The following is a 20,931-nucleotide window of genomic DNA, read 5'->3' on the forward strand; positions in this document are numbered from 1 at the left end:
TGTTTCCAGCTCTTTGCTATTGAGAACAAAGCAGCAATAAACATGGGTGTGCATATATCTGCTTGAGTGGCAGTTATGATTTCTTTAGGGTCAATTCCTAGTACTGGAATTGCTGGGTCAAATGGTATTTCTATTTGCAACTTTCTGAGAAAGCACCATACAGCCTTCAATAGAGGTTGCACCATTTTACACTCCCACCAACAGTGGATAAGGGTTCCTGTTTCTCCACAACTTCGCCAGCATTCGATGTTTGCTGTTCTGTTGAATTTTGCTATTCCCACTTGGGTGACATATCTCATAGTTGTTTTTATTTGCATCTCTCTTAGAATGAGGGATTTTGAACATTTTTTCATATATTTGTTCTCCATCTTAATGTCTTCTTTGGTGAGTTTTCTGTTCATATCCTGTGCCCATTTTTCAATTGGGCTATTTACTTTTATCTTGTTGTGGTACTTGAGTATTTTAGAAATTCTAGATATAAGTCCCTTGTCAGACATATCATTACCAAATATTTTTTTCCCATTCTGTGGCTTTTCTATTTACCCTGTTGGAGAAGTTTTTTGATGTGCATAAGGATTTAATTCTTAGAAGGTCCCATTCATCTATGTTATCCTCTCCTGGTTGTAGATTTTCCAGGATGCTTGGAAGACTGTCTATGTTGTGGATGGAAGTTATTTTGTTACCTTTTCAGTTTCTTCTTTTGTAATGGGTCTGTTCAGATGTTCAATTTCAGTTTGTGTCAGTTTAGCTAGTTTGTGATTTTCGAAGTATTGGTCCATTTCCTCTAGGTTTTCATAATAGTTTGAGTATAGTTTTTCATAATATTCTATTCTTAACCTTTTTATTTTAGTTGGTTCTATTGTGTCTCTTATTCAGATATTTGTGTCTTTACCTCCTTTTCTTTTGTTAGTCTTGCTAGTGGTTTTTCAATTTTATTGACCTTTTCTAAGAACCAGCGTCTAGTTTTGTTGATGGTTTCAATTATTTTTCCATTTTCTATTTCATTTATTCTGCTCAAATTTTTATAATTTCTTGTTTTTTGAAAAAAAATAGAAATTTCCATTTTATAAAAAAAATTTTCTTTCTCCCCCCCCCCATTTTTGTCAGGTTTTCTTACTATTCTTTTTCAATTTGTTGGAGATGTTGGTTTAGAGAGTCAATGGTCATTTTTTTCCCTGCCTTTTAATGTTCTTGCTTTTGGCTATAAATTGACCTCTGCTTACTGCTTTAACTGTTTCCCAGAGGTTTTGGTAAGTTGTGTTTTCATTGTAATTTGTTTCAAGAAACTTTTTAATTTTATTTTTTATTTCTTCTAGTACCCACTCATGTTAAAGCAAGATGTTGTTCAGCTTCCAAATGTATGGGTTTTTTTCCCTTTATCTTTTTCTTATTAATTTCTAATTTTGTAGCATTGTGATTTGAGAAGATGCTTTGTATTATTTCTATGTTTTTTAATTTAGTGATGTTTGTCTTATGTCCTAAAATGTGATCTGTTCTGGGAAACATTCCATGCACATTGAACAAGTAGGTAGACTGTGCTTTTGGGGGTTCATTAGCCTATGAGATCGAATTGGTTTATTGTGTGGTTTAATTCTTCAGCATCTTTGCTGAGTTTCTTTCTGGAAGTTCTATCTTTTCTTGACAGTGATGATTTGAAGTCTCCAACTACTATAGTAATGTTATCTATTTCCTTTTTCATTGTTGTTAATGATTGTTTTACATATTTTCCAGGTCTTTTATTTGGTGCATAGATATTTATTATTGTTATGTCTTCTTGTGCTACTGATTATTATGTAGTGACCTTCTTTGTCCTTTGTGATGGTTTTTGTGCTGAAATCTATTTTATTAGAAATTAATATTGCTACTCCTGCTTCTTCCTGGTTCCATTTGCTTGGTATATTTTCTCCCACCCTTTTTTTTAAGTCTTTCTTTATCTTCTTTTTTTCAGTTGTATCTTCTGTAGATAGTGTATTGATTGATTTTGGTTTTTTTATCCAATCTGCTACTTTTTTTCTGTTTAGTGTTGCATTTATACCGTTTACCTCAGTGTGATTATTGAGAGGCAAGGTTTCATTGCTATAATTTTGTTGAGTTCTTTTGGTGTTGTTGCTAATTACTTTGTTCCATCTTGCTTTCTGCGGTACCTCTGTAAGAAGGATGTCTCTTAGTGTTTCCTACACCACTAGTCTTGCTTTTATAAACTCCCATAAGTTCTGTTTTTCTGGGAATATCTTAATCTTTCCTTCAATTTCACTTGGTACAATATTCATCTAGGTTGTACAGCCCTGGTCTGTCCACTTGTTGTACAGAGTTAACTCGTGGTTCCTGTGATGCTGAACACTGTGACACTGATGTGTCAAATGTGATAATGGTCACCATGGTGTACAGTGCTTGGTGGAGCTTCCCAATTAAAACAAGCTTGGATGCAGGTTTGGCATCGAAAGTTATACGAGTATTCACTTAACAACAACAATATTCATGGTTGACAGTTCTGTTTTTGAGTGTTTGATTATATATGGTCTTTAATTGCTTCTTCCTGTTCTGGGATTCTGATTATGTGCATGTTATTTCTCTTGATGGTGTCCAACAATATTCCTGAGTTTTCTTCTTTTTCCTTCTTTTTTGATTCTGATTTTTGATCTAGAAGATCAGTGGTGACAATTCTATCTTTAATTTCACTGGTTCTGTGTTCCATCTCTTCAGCTCTGTTCATGTGTCCCTCCATCATGTTGACAGCATCTGAAACACTGGTCCTCATATTTTGGATTGTGGTTTCTTGTTTTTCCAGAGCCTCTAATGCCTCATTTATTTTTTATGCATTGTTTTTTGTTTGGTTGGTTTTTTTTAAGTTCTTCTTGGGTTTTACTTACAGTCCCGTGTAATTCTTCAAGTTTGTCTTTCACGCATTGGAAATATTCAGATTGTTCTCTTAAATTCTGTGTCAGAAAGTTTCATCAGACTTTCTGGCTTCAGGAAATCCATTGATACTTTGTCACATTTGGAGGTTTGACATCTTGCTTTGGGCTTTTTTAGGGAGTAAGGTAGCCTCCTTCCTACATGATATTGCTGTGGTAGAGTTTTTCATGTCTGAGGTGATAGCAGGTTCTTGATTGAAAGTCACTGTTCCAGAAGAGGGTGGAACAGCTACCCTACCTGGGTTTTTCTCTGCCTTTGATCCAAGGGAAGATCTGCTTTAGTTCAGTAGATAAAAGGTCTGTGAAAGCAGCCTCTTCTGTCAGCCAACTGCCACAGTGAGGATAGCCTGAAGTGCTCTGGTATATAGGCAGTTGATGGACAGGACATGAGGAGACGCAAGGTGGAGCATGGAGACCTGATTGGAAAACCAGAAGGCCCTGGTTTTCTTTTGAGAATGAGATCCAGCTGTCTTGCTCCCTCCTGATAGAGCTTAAGGGGTCCCACAAGACCTAGCCAAATAGCAGTGATGCCCCACCAAAGTACCACACTCAGGTTCCAACCTTGCTCCTCTGTGCAGGCGTTGTCATCAGGAGCAGAGTTCCTGACACAGGGAATTGGTGTCAGGACGTGTGCACAGGGCATTGGAGTTGGAATCAGAGTTCAGCACAGGTGCTCCCGTGCATTGTGGTGGTGTCCTAATCATTGTCTCTTCTAAGGCTTCCCTGTTGAATGCTGATGGAGAGGGAATGGAAAGGTTTTGGGAAATAGTAAAGATTTTACTGACTATGATATAAAACCTAATCAATTCATATACCTTTCAAAAGTAATGTTTATTTTAAAAGACTTAAAATACAGTACACTATCTCTTTACTTTTAATGTTCTTTAATTTTTATGATTACTATTGTTTAAGCCTTAGCACTGCAGACATCTTAAATTCTTTAATAGGCTATAAAATATTTACCTTTGTACTTTGTTCACATTGTTCCATAAACTCAAATGCCATTGATTTTGATCACCAACTATTCTTGCCAAGATATTTTTCTGTACTTTTTCGTAATGAAAAGAAACCTTATCTATAGAATCAGAATTGGCTTTTGAGAGTTATTATAAAATTCATTGTATTTATTATTTCTTTAATTCTTTACTCTGTTTTGTAAATTAAATAGAAAAAAGTGAGTTTCAATACAGTTGTATGTTATTCCTTTAATAAACTTCCAGTTGATTAAAGAAAACATAATATTCATGCACTAGTGGAAATAATAATTTGGATTCAGTGGTGATATAAAGAAAGAAGTGAATATAAAAGTGGCAGAGAAGAAAACATGATTTAAAATTTTACTTTGGCCTACATGATTCACTTATATTTACTAGAAATTGAAGAAAAATTTGTTTATACTCTGACTCAAAAAGCAATAATAAAGCAATGAGAAGAAATAGAGCAAATGGAGGAAATAGATTGAAGCACAGAGTGTCACATTTTGTAAGAAAACTGTAAGTTTTGTTCCCAATGTTCCAAACATTGGTATATGGGGTATTGGCCTCCATTTTTTTTTTAAAAGAGGACCAATGTTGTTGTTAGGTGCCGTTGGGTCAAGTATAGCTTATAGTAACCCAATGAACAAAATATCTGAGCCTGGTTCTGTCCTGGCTTTCCTTACACTTCCTGACACGCAAGAGCCCATTGCATCACTGTGTCAGTCCATCTAGTTGAGGCTCTTCCTATCCTTTGCTGACCCTCCACCCTGCCCAGCATCATGTCCCTCTCCAATAATTTGGAAAGATCCCTAACTGCAGATTTTCCCAGTACAGTATGTCTCCTTTATTTCCTGATTGCTCATACCAAGAGCCCTAACATAGATTTTTTTTTTACAGTTTGTAGAAAAAAAAAAAAAAATAAAAAAAAAAAAAACCAAAATAGTATATTATTTAAAGTGCTCTTGGCCTCAGATTATGGGGGAAAAAAAACAACATAAACTCAGAAATCTGATAGATTAACGTTTAATTCAAGCTCCAGCAATATGATCTCACACAAGTAATCCAGCCATTCTCCATCTATAAAATGAAGTTGATGATATTTATCCTCATAAACATTAAAGAGATAATGTACTTGGAAGTTTCTAGTATAGTCTTTGACATAGTAGAAATCAAGAGATGCTGTGAAATAGTGAGTATAATTTTACAACGGAATACCATTAGTAGCTTTTGTTAAAAAATTCTATATAACATGAGTATTCCCTAAGATGTCGTTATTTAACCAGATGCTTTTGTCAGTTGACAAGGGTTAAGCTTGCAAAATTCACAAAAAGTTTTAATTCATTACATATCAGCCTACCACATGTCTTCAAGGCCATTTTGATGTGGATTTAAACTAGAATTGCAGCATTGAATGAAATTTCATTTCTGATTCATTTCATTACTCCATATAGATTGAACTTTAGTTTAACAATGGAGAAAAGTTTTCTTAAATATACTCATAGGAGAAAGTATTTTTTTAATTTTTTCCAGATTTTGCATATGCTACTGAATTAATTCAAATAGCTACTGACTTCTTTTAATCCTGTTTTTACAAATGGAATTGTTAAGTTTTAAAAATATATAATTTAAGGAAAGTGGAAAAGCCATTTCATCTGTTGTCTCCCAAAGACATTAAAAATATCCCCTTTGTAAAGCATCTTGAAAGTGCATGCAAATTATAAGGCTGGTGAGAACCACAATGGAGAAATCCTGTGTTGTATCTTCATGTGATAACAATTACAGTAAGTAACTCCTACCCACATTTCTTTCAACCTCATTTCCGAGGATCAGCTAAAAATGCTGTTAACTGTAAGAGACTCAATCCATCAAAATGTATTAAAGTGACATGCCCATATCTTTAATGCAAGTTCAACCTGAAAAAAAAATCATCCTGTAATGTAATACTTTATATAGAGTCAAGAAAGCTAAGAAATATCCACAGTTCTCTGCTGAATTAGCCAGTATTTGAAACCCTTGGTGATATGGTATAGAAATGGTAATTTGACTTCCTGCAGTGGCTTCGTAATGGCCCAATAATACTTATCCACAGATGTGTTGCTTTTGTGACTGTGTCTAAAGACCTAAAAATGACTCTTCTCCAGAGTGGGTGAAGGATCTAGGATATAACAGGTATGGATAAAAAGATGGAACGTTTATCTTCCTTGTCCACCTCTTAACCTTTTTCCTCACCACGTAGAAATGTAGACATACACTTCTGTCCTTTGAAGTGAGGCAATTTTAAATGATTCTTTGTTCCCCCCTTCCAAAATGAGAGCATAAAATACTGAACACAGTGCCCCAGGAATCCTCACTTTCAGATAGTCATGGCCTCCAAGCAAGGGCTTCAGGTCTTCTCATCAGAGGAAAAGACTATCAACAGGACTACAAATGAGGGCCAAGATGAGATGAAAGCATCCGCTGTACTTTATATTCTTCTGAAACTTGATAATGAAGCACCAACAGACATTATAAAGGTCAAATTGGGGGAAAATAAGAGTTGGCATACGCTCCTGATGATTTATTATTTGACCAAATTCACAGACTTTATCTGATCATTGACTTGGAATTTGTCAGAGCCTCATCATTCAGAGGCATCTATCACTGAACAGCTTTTAAAGGTGAACAAAATAATAGGGAGCATTTTCTCCTTACCCTACATGAAAGTCAGAAATAATGAGAGTCTTCAGAAGTAGAACCTCTGGGGGGTTGGGGGAAAGGTAGTGCGAATAGTTTACATCCTCAGCTACTAACTGGGAGTTTGGTTGTTCCAGTCTGCCTAAAGATTCCCGGGAAGAAACACTTTATGTGCAACTTTTAACAATCAGCTATTGAAAACCTTCTGGAGCACAATTCTATTCTGACTCATAAGGGGTCACCACAAGAGGAAGTTGATTCTATCTCAACTGTTATTTTCCCTTTAATTTTTTTTTAATTTTTTTCTCAAGCACAGAGATTGCGTGTCCTAAGCCTCTTAATGTATCTGTCTCAAGTTGAAGATGGGCCAGTGGGGTAGTCATCTAGAAGATGTTTCTGAAGAGAGTTTTAAGATTTGGAATTGCTTTCACACTGGTCATCAATATTTCATTGTCCCTCCTTATTGGCTTAAAATCTTTCATTAAGTGCAGGATTTCAAATTGGCTTTTCCCAGTTCAGTGATGGCCAATGCAGAAAAATAGGAATGGAGTGGATTTTGTAAAATATGAGTAAATCAGGAAGATAACTGGAATTGAAAAATTATGAGTCAGTACCCTGCTGGAACCCTAATCTTCCTCTTAGAAAATAAGGACATCATGTGTGTTGCATAGCAACCAAATTTCTTTATCAGTTTGGGTGCAAATAATCATGTACCAAAGATGGACCAACCATGACACTTTGAATATGTATTGTTCTCTACAGTCCTAACAAGACTTCACCTCAGGGTCCTGATAGGACTCCCAGTGTCTCTTCTGAGTCTCTCATTCCAGGGATTCCACCTGTAATTTTTCTTGTTCTCTTTGTCATATTGTGTTGCTATGTGCCATCAATTCTATAATGACTAAGAGCTGACCCTCTAGCAGATTTCCAGAGGCTGTAAATACACCAGAGAATGTTGTCTATCTTTCTCCTGCAGATCAGCTGGTGGATTTGAATCACCTGCCTTTGTTTGGACCACATAGCTCCTTACCATTGGGCCAATCGTACTAGTAGGCTACATGGCATTATCAATTGAAAATTGGAAAATATTAGGTCCATTCTGGTTTCATAATTCATGACGAAACCATTGTGACCAGATTTCAAGTCCTGACTATGTGAGACACATAGTTTTTTGGTGTTTGCTATTGAATATGCCAACTGGGAGAATTTTTTTTTAACCTTTGCTTCAATACAAATTAACTCATCTGACTAAGTAAAATATATGACTTTAAAATACTGTAAAATAAATTGCATAGAAGAAGGAGATTACATTTGAAGTTGACAGCATTACCATGTTGGTTTTATAGTTACGTTCCAGAATCTTGACCATGCTGTCTAAATTGTTTTCCATGCTTTGCTTTCATGCACCATTCCCTGGCCTTCTGATTTTCACTATGTAAATCTTAAACTTGTCCATGTCTGTTCTTTGCTTGTTCTCTAGGTGTCTCCCCACAAAATGTTGCCTTCAAGGCAATTTCCATGTGCAGTGACCCTGTGTGTGCCAGGGCAGAATAAGGTTTCACTAATGCCCAAAGGCTTAATTTTCCAAAGTAGATCACGAGACCTTTCTTCCAGATGCATCTACATTGATTCAAATCTCACACTTTTTGGTTAGCAGCTGAGTGCATTAATGATTTGCACTCCTCAGGGACTCCTTTTCCCCAAAGGACAATTGCCCTTGATTGGCTCCCCCACCCCACCCCTGCCCTGTAGGTTAATGAGTTTGAAACAGCTGTATACAATATTTTTGTTCTTATAACAAGGGAGCTCTGGTGGTCTAGTGGTCTGTGCTGCAATTGCAATGGTATGCGGTTCAAATCCACCAGCTGCTCTATAGGAGATGGATGGGCAATCTCCTCCTGTGTGATTTACTGCCTCTGAAAACCCACTGGAGTGTCAGCTATGGGTTGGTTCTGACTCAAAGGGACACAACAACAAACAACAATAGCAATTATGTATCAATGAGTATTTCTCAAATTATAATGTGTTCAGGAACCACCTGGAGGGTGTGCTAGTGATGGAGATGATGTTGCCATATCTCGAAAACATCTAGATGACTATTGCTAGCAGAACCTGTGATATACATTATTAATTGCATCGTTATTAAATTCACCGGTGGATCTCAGTGGAAGTGATTCCAGGATCCTCTGGGACAAACACTGCTCAGGGAGTAACTCTCCTTCGCCTTTTCAATTTCTGGCGAAAGGCCTCTCAGAAAACATCTTTCTATTTAATTCCCAGAAAGTCCTTTCCAGAACCACTAGAATGCAAACATTTCCATTGTCTACCATCCTAGCCGGATTGAAAGTGTCTCCATGGAAGATACTAAATGTAAGTTAATGAAAATGCTATTAATCACTTTTTCAGAGAATGCAGGAATCCCAAGAACAGGCTGCTATTTTCATCACTTTTGTACGGCCGCTGCCAGCTCTGTTCACCAAACAACTGTTTATGAAAAGGGCAGGTTTAAGATCAAAATGATTCTTTTGCAAAACTGAGGAAACAGTATCAGAGCCTGCGGACTGTGCTCTTCCAAGTGGAGAATCCTGTATTTGTAATAAATTCCTTTTGCTCTGGATGAGTTCTGCATTTTCAATGAGGTTAACTTGGCAACATTCTAGTTGATTTTAATAAAAATAGCTGCTTTGAGGACAGGGAGCTGAGGTTGCCAAATTTACAGCTGCCTTGCACAATTACTCTTACACCTCCTTCAGGGCTACTTAGAACCAGTAAGCAAATTAAGAGTATTGATTGCAATTTTGTTGGACTAACCCTCTTTTTTTTTTTTCTTAAGGAATAAACTTGATTCCTTTTAGTATGTGTCTGTTCAGAGTGATCTCTTTTCTTTTCAGCCATAACACAAAGACAACATCATGGCTGGATCCACGACTTGCGAAAAAGGCTAAACCTCCAGAAGAGTGCAAAGAAAATGGTAGGTTATGAAGTTTTTATGGCATTTCAGCAATGCACTTTCCAAATGTTTGCATTTCTGAGGAGTGGGTCTCACCTAACGTAGCAATAATCCGGGTGAAACAGTTTTTAAAGAGAAAATATTTAGTGCACAGAAAGAAGAGATAATTAACTCGGCATTTTAGCACTGCCATGTGGTTTTGCTTTTTCTCTCTGAGGAGTCTGTGCTGAATATCACATCTCTGTCATCTCTGTTGGTTCTATTTGACTCCTGGCCTGACTTTCAGCCACCTACTAAGGACTTTTTGTTTGCAGTATGTCTCTCGTAGGAATCCGATAAGATGTGTGGATAAATAGCATTGCGAGACGATGAATAATATTTGATTTTGTGTATAAAGACATAGCATCATGTGTTATTAAGGAATTGGTGATGTGAAAATATATGCAGATGTAAAGATATACATATATGTGTATATACCTTAATAATATATGCAAATATGTATAGAAAAAGTATAGCTACATTCCTTTAATAAAAATACTACATGAATACTGTTGATTCTCCTTAATATCTTCCTGTTCTGATGTAATAAAATTAACTTACTTAAAATTCAACTCTTTTTATGTATGTATGTATGCATGTGAAGCATAATTTTGAAGCCTGTATGAACACAAATCTTGCTTTTAAATAAGCAGATGAAAATCTATACCTGATTATATTTATAAGTACTAAAAGCATTATTTCACTGTTAAAGAGCATATGATAACTTCAGCTTTAGAAAAATCCTCTATTTCTGAAAGTCATCTCATTTCAAGAATAATTCTGGCTTTCTCAGATAATGTCTAGAGAATTTTGTTCACTTCTATGTAATAATGTAACTGTTTATGAGCTTTAACATACTACTAGTGTTACTGAGTTAAATTAAAATTAAAGAATTCAGCTTATGCAGTCATATTTGAATTCATAAATGACCAGTTTTATTTATCAGTAATTATATCTAGTTATATATTCATAGCTTTACTTTTATTTTTTGTAATAGTGCAATTATATGCGGTCAAACCATACATTATTTTATGGTTGGACTTTTGAACACAAGTGGGCTACATTGCATTGATACCAATCAAATGTGTTACAAATTGTGATGTTATAAATTTAAATGTCCTGATCTCTTAAATCTAGAAGTTATAATTTCCTTATGCCACAGATGTAAAACCTTAGTACATCCTAATTAAAATGAATTTAACGATTTTGCAGTTCTATGACATATTGAACTTCTCAGCTGTCATGCTCCTTTGAATTGTTCTTTTTATTATAAAAAGCTATTAAAGTTGAATTTTAAAAACCTGACGGAGATGTAGCATAACATATTGGATAATTACAATATTTCAGTGTTATCAGTTTTTACCACATCTGTACTTGTCAAACTTTGTAGGATAGAAGATGCCTGAAATATTATGCTGGTGCCTATATACAGCACATGTTGGTCATAAACAAATCCCAGCTTATAATATGTAACTTGATCAATAGATCAACTTTGTCAATTTTCTATTAAATTAATAATTTGCAAAATTTATCATATATGTTTAGATGCTTTTGAAATTAATATGCATTTAGTTAGAATGCTAAGATTTTATTCACATATTTGATATTTCCTTTGCCTAGAAAATCTCATTGAGCAATACTGTTACTTTCTTTTTTATTCTTTAAATTATGTGTTTAAAATTGCTTGTTTTAAATGTCTGATGTTTTTGAATTGCTTTTGAGTTGGCTACATAAGCCAGACTTACTTATTAATCACACTTCAACTTAAAGGTAATATGATTTTTTTCCAGGGGGGGGTGTTTTTTTCACGGAGGTTGTTTTTTGATTTTGTCTTTGTTTTTTATTAAGTGTGGTGATGTGTTTAAATGAGCCCTGGTAGCAGAGTTGATAACATGTGAGGCTGCAAACCATGAGATTGGTGGTTCAAATCCATCAGGTGCTCCAAGAAAGAAAGATGGACCGTTAAGACTTACGGCCTCAGAAACCTGATGGAGGGTTGCCAAGAGTTAGAATTGACTTGATAGTGAATTTGAGGGTTTTTTAAAAAATTTGTTTATTTAAACACATATTAAGATTTATAGAAGCCTCATTTGATGTGGTCTTTCTTCTCAAAGACTCACCCACCTTGGTAGCCAGATAGAGCAGAGGCGAATTCTCAAACAAGAAGGAGCCAAAGTGAGGTTTGGTTGAGACCCAGCATTTATCTGGTTCTCTCCTCTTTCATGGACCTTCAGCCACCAGGCCTTTCAACTTACAGACCAGCACTTGTCAGTAACTGTGTTCTATAAAAGTTGAGATAGCAAACATTTCAGACTTTGTTATTCATCACATGTTTTGCCAGAACTACTCATTCCTATGTGAAAACACCACAGACAGTCTCTCAATAAATAGAGAAAGCTTTATTTGCGGACACTGAAATTTTAATGTCAAGAATTTTTTTCTAAAAAAAAATAAAAATAAAAAAAAAGAATTTTTTTCTACATAACAAAATGTTGTTTGTTTGTTTTTATTTTCTCACAACTATTTGAAAGTGTAAAAACTTTTCTTAGTTCACCAAACCAAAATTGCAACCCCTGCCCCCTCAAAGTGAGTCTGGCTCACAGCAACCCTTCATAAAGTTTCCCAGGCTATAAACCTTTATGGGAGGAGTTTGTCTACCTTTTTCTCGAGGAGCTGTTGGTGGATTTGAACTGCTGACCTCTTGGTTAAAATTCTGCCTCTTGACACACTAAGCTACCAGAGCTCAATTCTTGGTTCACAGACTATACCAAATTCAGATTGGCCTGAGTTTGGTGCACTGTGTGAGCCCTATTTAATGTCGTCTTTAGCCTTCTCCTTAACTAGTTTGAAAGCCCAAAACCCTAGTATTGTCAGACTGCAGAAACTCTGCAGTGTTATTTATGGTTATTTGTTTGTTTACTTTAACTTAGGCTGTTGTCTCTAGAACCTGTAGTTCAGAATGTGGCCAATGTCTTCCAGGAAGAATTGATTATGTCTTTGACATCTCTCTTGTATATATTTAGTCATTTGAATCTCTCAAGGTTGCTCAACTCTGCTGGTTTCTCTCACTCTCAGCAGTGACCCTTGTCTCAGGCCCATATAGTATCTTCTCAGAGTCCCAAACCAACAAAAATTAGTTGACAATTTTTCCCTCACTTCTTCAGTGTTCTTTCTTCTCTAGAGGAAAGATCTTCTGTACTTAATGCTTTAGAAACTCTAATCCTTTCAAACTCTTGATTGCTTTTTGCTTGTTATCTACACTTCCCATGTACTCTCAGGTATCAAGACCTCTGGTAATCTACTGGGTAAAAAATTTATGCTGCCAAGTCAAAGGCAAATAGTTCAACTCCACTAGCTACAGGAGGAAAATTGACAGTCTTCTCCCTTGTGATTTGCAGCCTCTGCAAATCCATTAGAGGGTCAGCAATGAGTCAGTTCCAACTCAGTGACACTGGTTGAGGGGTTTTAGTGGAGTCTTGGTTACAAAATAACTGCAACAATAAACTTCAGCACAGCAGAGATTAAGGGGAGGTGTGGGATCGGCTCAGGTTTCACACTTTTGTGTATACAGGTTCATGATGAGTTAGATTCAATTGGATGGCATCTAATGTAACAACTCTTGCTCTCCTCTCTGGAAGTAGAAATGTTCAGGCATTCACTTTAGAAGTGTACCTTTTAGGCTTTCCTGAAGTTCTTTATTAATGTAAAAATGTACATTCTAATTTCTCAAGATTGATTGTCATGTGATTATATGGCAGGCATTCATGTGTGTCTGTATGTGAATAAATTAATATTAAGTGTGAATGTTCATGTGTCTGTGTGTGTAGGGTTTTTTCTGTGCTTATGTACATATAGCTGTTGATATTAACTATAAATATAAGAATTTTCAAATCTGGGTACTTAAGTATATAAAGCTAATTTCCCGGTCAATCATAACAGGAGGAAGCCAAGTAAAGGTGGGATGGAAGGAGTTACCAACTGATTTCAGTTACTCCTGAAGTAGAGGGGAAACTACCAGATTTTCTTATTTGATCACAGGGGAGGAAAAGAGAATCCAAATGAACTGGATCAATTCATGCTAAAGTATAATGCATACTAAACAAGTTCATATCCTATTGGCACTAAGTCGATCATTTTGTCATTTTTATTTGCAAGACATTTTTGCTTCCAAACATATAAAAACATGTGGTCTTTGTCTCACAATATGTTTTAAAATGCAGAAGTTGCTTTGCAAGTGTTATAGCTCTGTGCATTTTTGGCATCTTAGTACCAGTCTACATGGCAGAAAAAAAGTCTCCACCTACAACTGGATTCTAATATTAGTGTTTGGGGGAGTGCTGCTTAGCAAGCCAATAATCTTTTACAAAATGTCACGGAAATAGCAGTTAACCATTCAATGTTTGGCTTTGAAACTGGTTAAACTGTACAGAAAGCACCATTGTGTTCCTTCAGAATTAGGACCATGGAATTTCTCTTGAGGCATTTTCAATCACAGTCATTCCTGGAGTGACACATCCCACAAGAATCAGTAAGTTAGAATTAATATCAGAAGTGATTACAGGCCTGGCAGGACCATTCTTCTCTTTAAGTTCTAGTATGATTAAACTCAGTAGGCTGACACTATGGAATTGAGGAGAGGAAATTATGTAGGTTTTGAAACCAGGGTAAGTGTGTTGCAAATATAATCTTTGAAATCTTTGTCAAGGTGCTGAATCTTTAGGAGGGTAGATTGTCTTAGCTGTAAAATGGGAATGAGACATTCATTAAACAGACTTGGTTTTTATATATACAAAACTGAAATATATACGAAGTGCATGTTGCACCTTAGACTCTGAAGCCCATCTCATTTTCACCTTTGAACTGTGCTCTGACCCAACACATTAGTCTCAGAGATACAAGGGATGGAATTCAAAGTTCTTGGCCCATCTTAACAGTTAGCTTTGAATTATTCTAGGGTATCCTGGAGAGAGAGAAATGAACAAATCTATGTAGGCTAAAATTATCCATCTAGCTAATGCTAGCCTGATATGAATAGATTGGAGTTTCCCCCACCTCCATTCTGTCAAATTGGCTGTAAATCCTCATGGAATTATAATTAAAGCTGTAGGAATTGGAGGGGGCTATTTTCTTGTGGTCTGTTTTTATAGAGTATAAACTGGGTTTTCACATGTCATGGAGAAACAAATTAACCTGTTTGCATGACCACTGAGCTTCAAGTAGCACTAGATAATGCCTTGTACTAGTACATAAGCTATCTTTTCTAAAATATGTCCAATAGTGTACCTGAGGGTGAAGATATTAGTCATATTGTTATGTTTGTTAAATGGAAATTTTTAAGAGAAAAAAGTTCTCTCTTTATAGTCAAAGACAGTAATTAGTTTCTAATTGTTTCTTGACTGAGTTTCGCAGATTACAGGATATGTAATTTTCATAATTCTGTTTGTTTCAAAATTGCATAGCATATAGTTCCCCATAAGAAAGATTTTGAGCCAGTTTTCTCACTTAATTTGTGTTGATAATTAGTGATATTTTTTCCACCAATGTTAAATATTACCAAATAAGCTTGGCCTTTAAGTATTTGTTTTTCTAATTTTATAAACCTGCTAAGATTATACTTATAAAGTACTCTGCATTTTTTCTGGTAGAAAGAATTCATAGAAACAGATCTGAAAATATCAACTACTCAATTACTAAAACTTCCAAATGCAAAAGGTTTATTTCTATTCAGGTATAGAACATCTATGTCCAAATATTGTGAATAAACTAATTTGAATGTTAATTTGTTCTATGCTGACATTTTGTAAAAAATTAGAAAATTTCAAGTACCTTAGTACCTAACTAAAAGTAAAACTGTCTGTATTAATGTCAACCCACTCTGCAGAATAGAATACAACTGCTTCACAGTTCCCAACACTCTTATCGTTACAGATTGTTATTGTTGTTGGGTGCTGTCAAGTTGAGCACAACTCATAGCGACCCTATGAACAAAAATTCTGAACCCTGATCTATCTATCCTGTGCCATCCTCAAACTTCCTGACACAAAAGCCCATTGTTGCAGCAATCACCATGTCAATCCACCTAGTTGAGGATCTTCCTCTCGTTCACCAAACCTCTGCCCTTCCCAGCATCGTGTCCTTTTTTAAGGAATAGCCTCTCCTAGGAACATGCCCAAAGTATGTGAGGCGAAGCCTCATCATTCTTGCCTCCAAAGAGCACTCTGTCTGCATCCTCTCCAAGACATATCTGTTCATTCTCTTGTCTGTCCATGAGATATTTAGTGCTCTTCCCCAACACCAAAGCTCAAATGCATCGATTCTTTTCTGTCATCATTATTCATTGTCCAGATCTCAGATAAGATGCATAGCTACAGATTGTTACAGATATGAACTGCCAAATCTTTCTCCCTCAGAGCAACTGGGAGTTGCTCTTACCATCAACTTTGTTTTTGCCTTTGAGAGTTTAATCACCGTGCCATCAGAATGCCCTTTTCCCTTGACTTCAGTAAGCAAATCTAGTAACCAATAACAAAGCAGCTGTTGAATTTTATTTTTTATTTCTCTAGTCCAAGAATAATTTAATTCCGTTGGTTCCTTCTATTGTTCTTTTGCTTGGCATCTTCTTATAGTTGACTAAGGAACAAACTTTATTTGCTTAAAGTGATCCCAAAAATCTTATATTTACATTCTGTATCTGCACGCGTGCTCTGGTATCCTAGTGCATAAGGACTTGTGCTGCTAACTCAAAGAAAGGTAGCTCGACTGCATTAGATGCTCTGGAGAAGAAATATGGAGAACCTTCTCTCATGTGTTTATAGCCTTCAAAAACCTGCTGGAGAGTCGGCTATGAGTGGTCCTGACTTGATAGCAAGAAGAGAGAGAGATATACCCACATTAGGAGTAGAAGTATATACACATGTATGTATGAACACATCAGGCTTCTTAACAAAGGTTAACCATTCAAATCTACCAACCACTCCTCAAGAGAAAGACCGTCTCCTCCCACAAATGTTTATAGCCTCAGAAACTCAAAGGAGGAGGACTGTGAGTGAGAACTAACTCAGTGGCAGAGGGTTTGTTTTGGATTTCTATAAATACACATTAATGTTCACTTCCAACATTGCATAAAATGAACCTTGAGGAATTAAAATACAAATTGTAATATTAGTGAAAAATCGATAAAGAACCTTGGTAAAGTCTAAAATGTGTAATTCTGAAATTAGAGCTTGACATTTTTTTGCCCTGCTTTCTCTTTTTCTTCTGAGACCCTAACAATACAAACATTAGATAATTTTATTGATCTGCAGGTTTGGTTCCAGATGCTGTTTCTTTTCATTTTTACAATTCCCTATCTGTTGCTCATAGTGAGTACAGCCCATCCCTCAGGTGGCATCGTTGAGTAAGGAATGCGCTGCCCATGCAAAAGTACTCAGCTCAAATTCACCAGCCGCTCCAAGGCAGACAGATGTAACGTATCATGTACTGCCTCTAAAAGCCTGCTGGAGGGTCAACTAGGGGTCGGTTCTGACTGGACAGTACATAACAACTTCATTCTTATGTCAGGTGCATGTCGGCACCTCTCATCTCCACTCTATTACTACCAAGATTTTCATTTTCATTTTCATCTACCAAGCTTATCATTTCTGTTACTGTGCTTTCCATTACATAATATCTTAGTTCCTTTTTGTAACTTGTATCTTTCTCCCAAGACTTTTCCTTTTTTAGTTTGTCTCAAAGGAATTCACTATTACTTGTTAAAGCAATTATATGATAGCTGTTTTAAAAATTCTTGTCAGATAACTCCAGCATTTGATTCTTCTAGGTAGTGGAGCAAGTTGTTTTTTCTAGCCTTATTTGTGACTGATTTTCCTTGATTTTGATATCAAGTATTTAAAAAAAATATACTGGATATTAAGTGACACTTGATCCTCTTTAGTTAGTTATTTTAATATGGACTTCTCTGTTTAGGTTTAGTAGGTAAGACTTGGCTTATTTTGTGCATCTTTGTTGGAGAGAATTTCTATTGGCTTATTCTCTATCCACTTGGTGCTAGTGGGCGTGACTTAGGGGCTGTATCAATCCGTCAGGGAGCTGTTGACAGCAGCACTAGGGGAAAGACCATCAGTGATGGAAGAGGACCCCTGCCACCTCGGTCAGGGTTGAAAGAGGAATCTCTACTCTAGGCCCTTCCTTTGCCCTCTTTCTTCAGCCATTTGATTAGAGAGCAGGCTTTTTCTTGTTAGCTTTTTGTTTACTTATTTCTTTTCTTATTATCTGTTGGTTACTCTGGGCGGAAGGTCACTTTCGAGCACTTGGGCAATAAAAAGGAAAGCCTAGGAACTCCCTCTTTTATCGTTCCTCATATCTTGAGGTCCCTAGCCAGTCAAAACCTCTTTCAATCTTCTAGTGTTATTTTATGCTGGCTGTTGAATTCCAGGTGTGTAATTACATTTCAAGGTAAAGGAGCGAGGAGAGTTATTTGAAACACCTTGTCTAGAACCAGACAACCAATTGTGATTTTTTTTTATACTAAATGACTGCAAAACCTTATGTTTTAGGAATATTTTTACACACATTCCTTCTGGTATCTGCCTATACTCTACAAAGTAGGTTAAGATTTTACTTCCATTCTTCAGATGAAGATACTGTAACCCATAGGATTCCAAGGCCTCATTTCATAAATGTAACCAGGAAAATCAATCTTGAATCTGGGCCATCTCAGTTTAAAATGATTATACCACAAGCTGCTTTAACTAATGACATTAAGCCTAAAAGATATTAGAGAAATCTGATTTTTCAAAAATGTTTTAATATAAATTTTTGTATGTTTAAGAGAAAAAAGCACTGCTTCCCCCCCCCCCCATATATTCTCAGTATTTTCCCCTAGTCTGCCACATCTGTACGTAAGTAAACTGGAATAATTTCATGGTCAAAGAATTTAAAATGTGACGTGATATGTATTCTAAAAATAACAGCGCCTTTAATCCACCAGGTGCTCCAGGGAGAGAGATGAGCAGTCTCCTCCTGTAAAGCTGTAAAATCTCAGAAACCCGATGGAAGGTTGCCTGGAGTCAGAATCGGCTCGACAGCAGTGCGAATGGGGTTAGCTCCAGCAAAGATGTTTTAAATGAATATTGACTTAGAATCTCTAGTCTTCAGATAAAAAGCAACAAACAAACAAGTTTTTGTTGTTTCATTTATCTTCACAATTTCTAAACATGTTCACTACAGTGTGCATATTGTTGAAACAATCTAAGAGTTGAATGTAGGTCTGTGTCAGTCAGGCTGCCAGGTAGGGCATTAAGTGTCCCTCAGTGGTTAGATTTGCTCACCAGGGCGGAAAGCAAAACAAAGGTGAAGCTCTGATCTGAACAATACAGACAAGCTTTTTCAGTAATGGCAGAAACAGATCCAGTTCATCAACCCAAAGCCAGGTAATTGAACATTAACTATAGCTTGAATTGAAAGAGAATATACATTTAAAAAAACCAGAAGGCTTCATTTTAGTTACTGAGGTGAAATCTGATTTCTCCCTTGGTATGTGTAATTTTAAGGTTTTCTAAATTATCTGTGTCATAAAACAGTATTTTCCAGAATATACGGCCATAAGAAAAGTAAACTGATTTTTACTAGTTAGAGTGGAAAATGAGTATTTATGATATAATCCATTGCATGATTATAACCACAAAACATCCAACAGAAAGAATTTACACATCTATACCTAAGAGTCTATCAGTATGAGAATTATAAATCCATGTCTTCCTGGAATTTTATTTCCAAAAGTTTACCACTGTCTATGCTCCTTTTTTGGAAATTTCATATGCTTAAACTGTTTTAAAAAATGAGGAAAAATTGGGGGGAGGAAACCATCATATATTAGTTTGTAGTGCTGCTATAGCCAAAATACCGCAAGTGGGTTGCTTTGAAGAACTAACCTTTATTTTCTCACTGTTCCTAAAGTTAGATGTTAGATTTCTGAGTGTAGCTCTAGGGAGAAGTTCTTCTTTGTCTATTTCACTTTCTAATAGCCCACAGCCCTTAGAGTTCCTAGATTTATATAGATTACTCTAACCCAATTATCGTCAGATAGCATTTGCCCTCTCCTCATATTTGCACACGTCGCTGTGTCTATATTACTCATTAGATAATTTAGAAGTAATTAAACTTAGAATCCAATCTGTATTTGTATGACCTCAACTGGTTGATCAATTCTATTAAACGTATGTGTTGAGCATTACATTAATTATATTAAGTAACTTCCACTGCAATATGTATTAAGGTTCCAAAATATGTTTTTGAAAGAACAAAATGTAATCCATCTCATGCCATTAGGTGTTCTGATGTTAAAGCTATGTCTAAAACTAAAGTAGTCTTAAAACCATTCTTTCCAAGTCAGCAAGGCAAAATTACTGTGTAATGTTTTTGGTTTTGTGCTTGAATCTCCTGCTAATATTATTCAGCACCTTCTTAGCGGAACCAACTCATAGTTGATCCTCCTGTGGGTTTTCAGAGACTGTAAACTGCACAGAGAGACACTGCCAACTTTTTCCCACACAGTAGCCAGTGGATTCAAACTGCATGCTTTTGGATTGGCAGCACAGTTCCTGATCCACTAGACCACCAAACTCCCTACTAGTGCTGTTAGGTGTAACTACAACCTTGACCACTACTCATAAAGATCCTATGAACAGCAGATCAAAACCATCCCCTAGTCTATTCTGTCCTCACAATTTCTACCATGTTCAAGCTCATTGTTGCTGTCACTTTCGTAGTGTTACATCTTGTTTATTATATCACTTGAAATTTTTGACTCATAAAATAAATCTTGAAAATTATTTTCCCAATTTGTTTCATTAAAAAATATTTCCATCATTAAAAAGAGTTTCATATCTTCTCAACTTATTCTAAGTTTATCGTTGTCTCCACACTTGTTTGTTTAACTCAAACCCTCCTTTAGTGCTATTGTGCCCACCTTTCCAATGTCTCAAGCCTATCAAAACGGTAGATTTTTTTGTCTTTACATGATATCATGAATTGGTTTTGAATTGTTTTTCTTATTTTAAGTGCAGTTTATATACCCAGAATCACAGCAAGTTGATCCACTCATCCACACGACAAATACTGATGCTCATTCTGTAGAATTGAGATAAGAATCATGGAAAATAAAAATAAATACAACACCTGAACTCAGAGCAGTAGTTGAGAAGGTACTTTACTAAAATATCTATGATAATGTCAGTTAAATAAAAGTGTGAGGAACTAGTCATCAAATAACAAACAGAATGAAAATCCAGTGCCATCAAGACCATAATAACTCATCATGGCCCTCCATTGGGTTTCTGAGGTCTTTATGAATTAAGGCTACCCATCATTCTTCTTG

At 36.0% G+C, this 20,931-nt stretch overlaps 1 protein-coding gene across 1 annotated transcript in view; it reads left to right on the forward strand.

Annotated features, from left to right (window-relative positions):
- The window catches only part of MAGI2 (membrane associated guanylate kinase, WW and PDZ domain containing 2), a 1,911,292-nt gene that overhangs the window by 1,326,849 nt on the left and 563,512 nt on the right, over positions 1-20,931 (forward strand). Inside the window, exon 6 of the mRNA XM_006882679.1 lies at positions 9,457-9,536. Within this exon, the coding sequence (XP_006882741.1) occupies positions 9,457-9,536 (80 nt within the window). The remainder of the gene's footprint in view (positions 1-9,456; positions 9,537-20,931) is intronic.

Source organism: Elephantulus edwardii, unplaced genomic scaffold (genome assembly GCF_000299155.1).
Source record: "Elephantulus edwardii isolate Elephantulus edwardi_28Jun2011 unplaced genomic scaffold, EleEdw1.0 scaffold00022, whole genome shotgun sequence".
Classification (NCBI taxonomy): domain Eukaryota; kingdom Metazoa; phylum Chordata; class Mammalia; order Macroscelidea; family Macroscelididae; genus Elephantulus; species Elephantulus edwardii.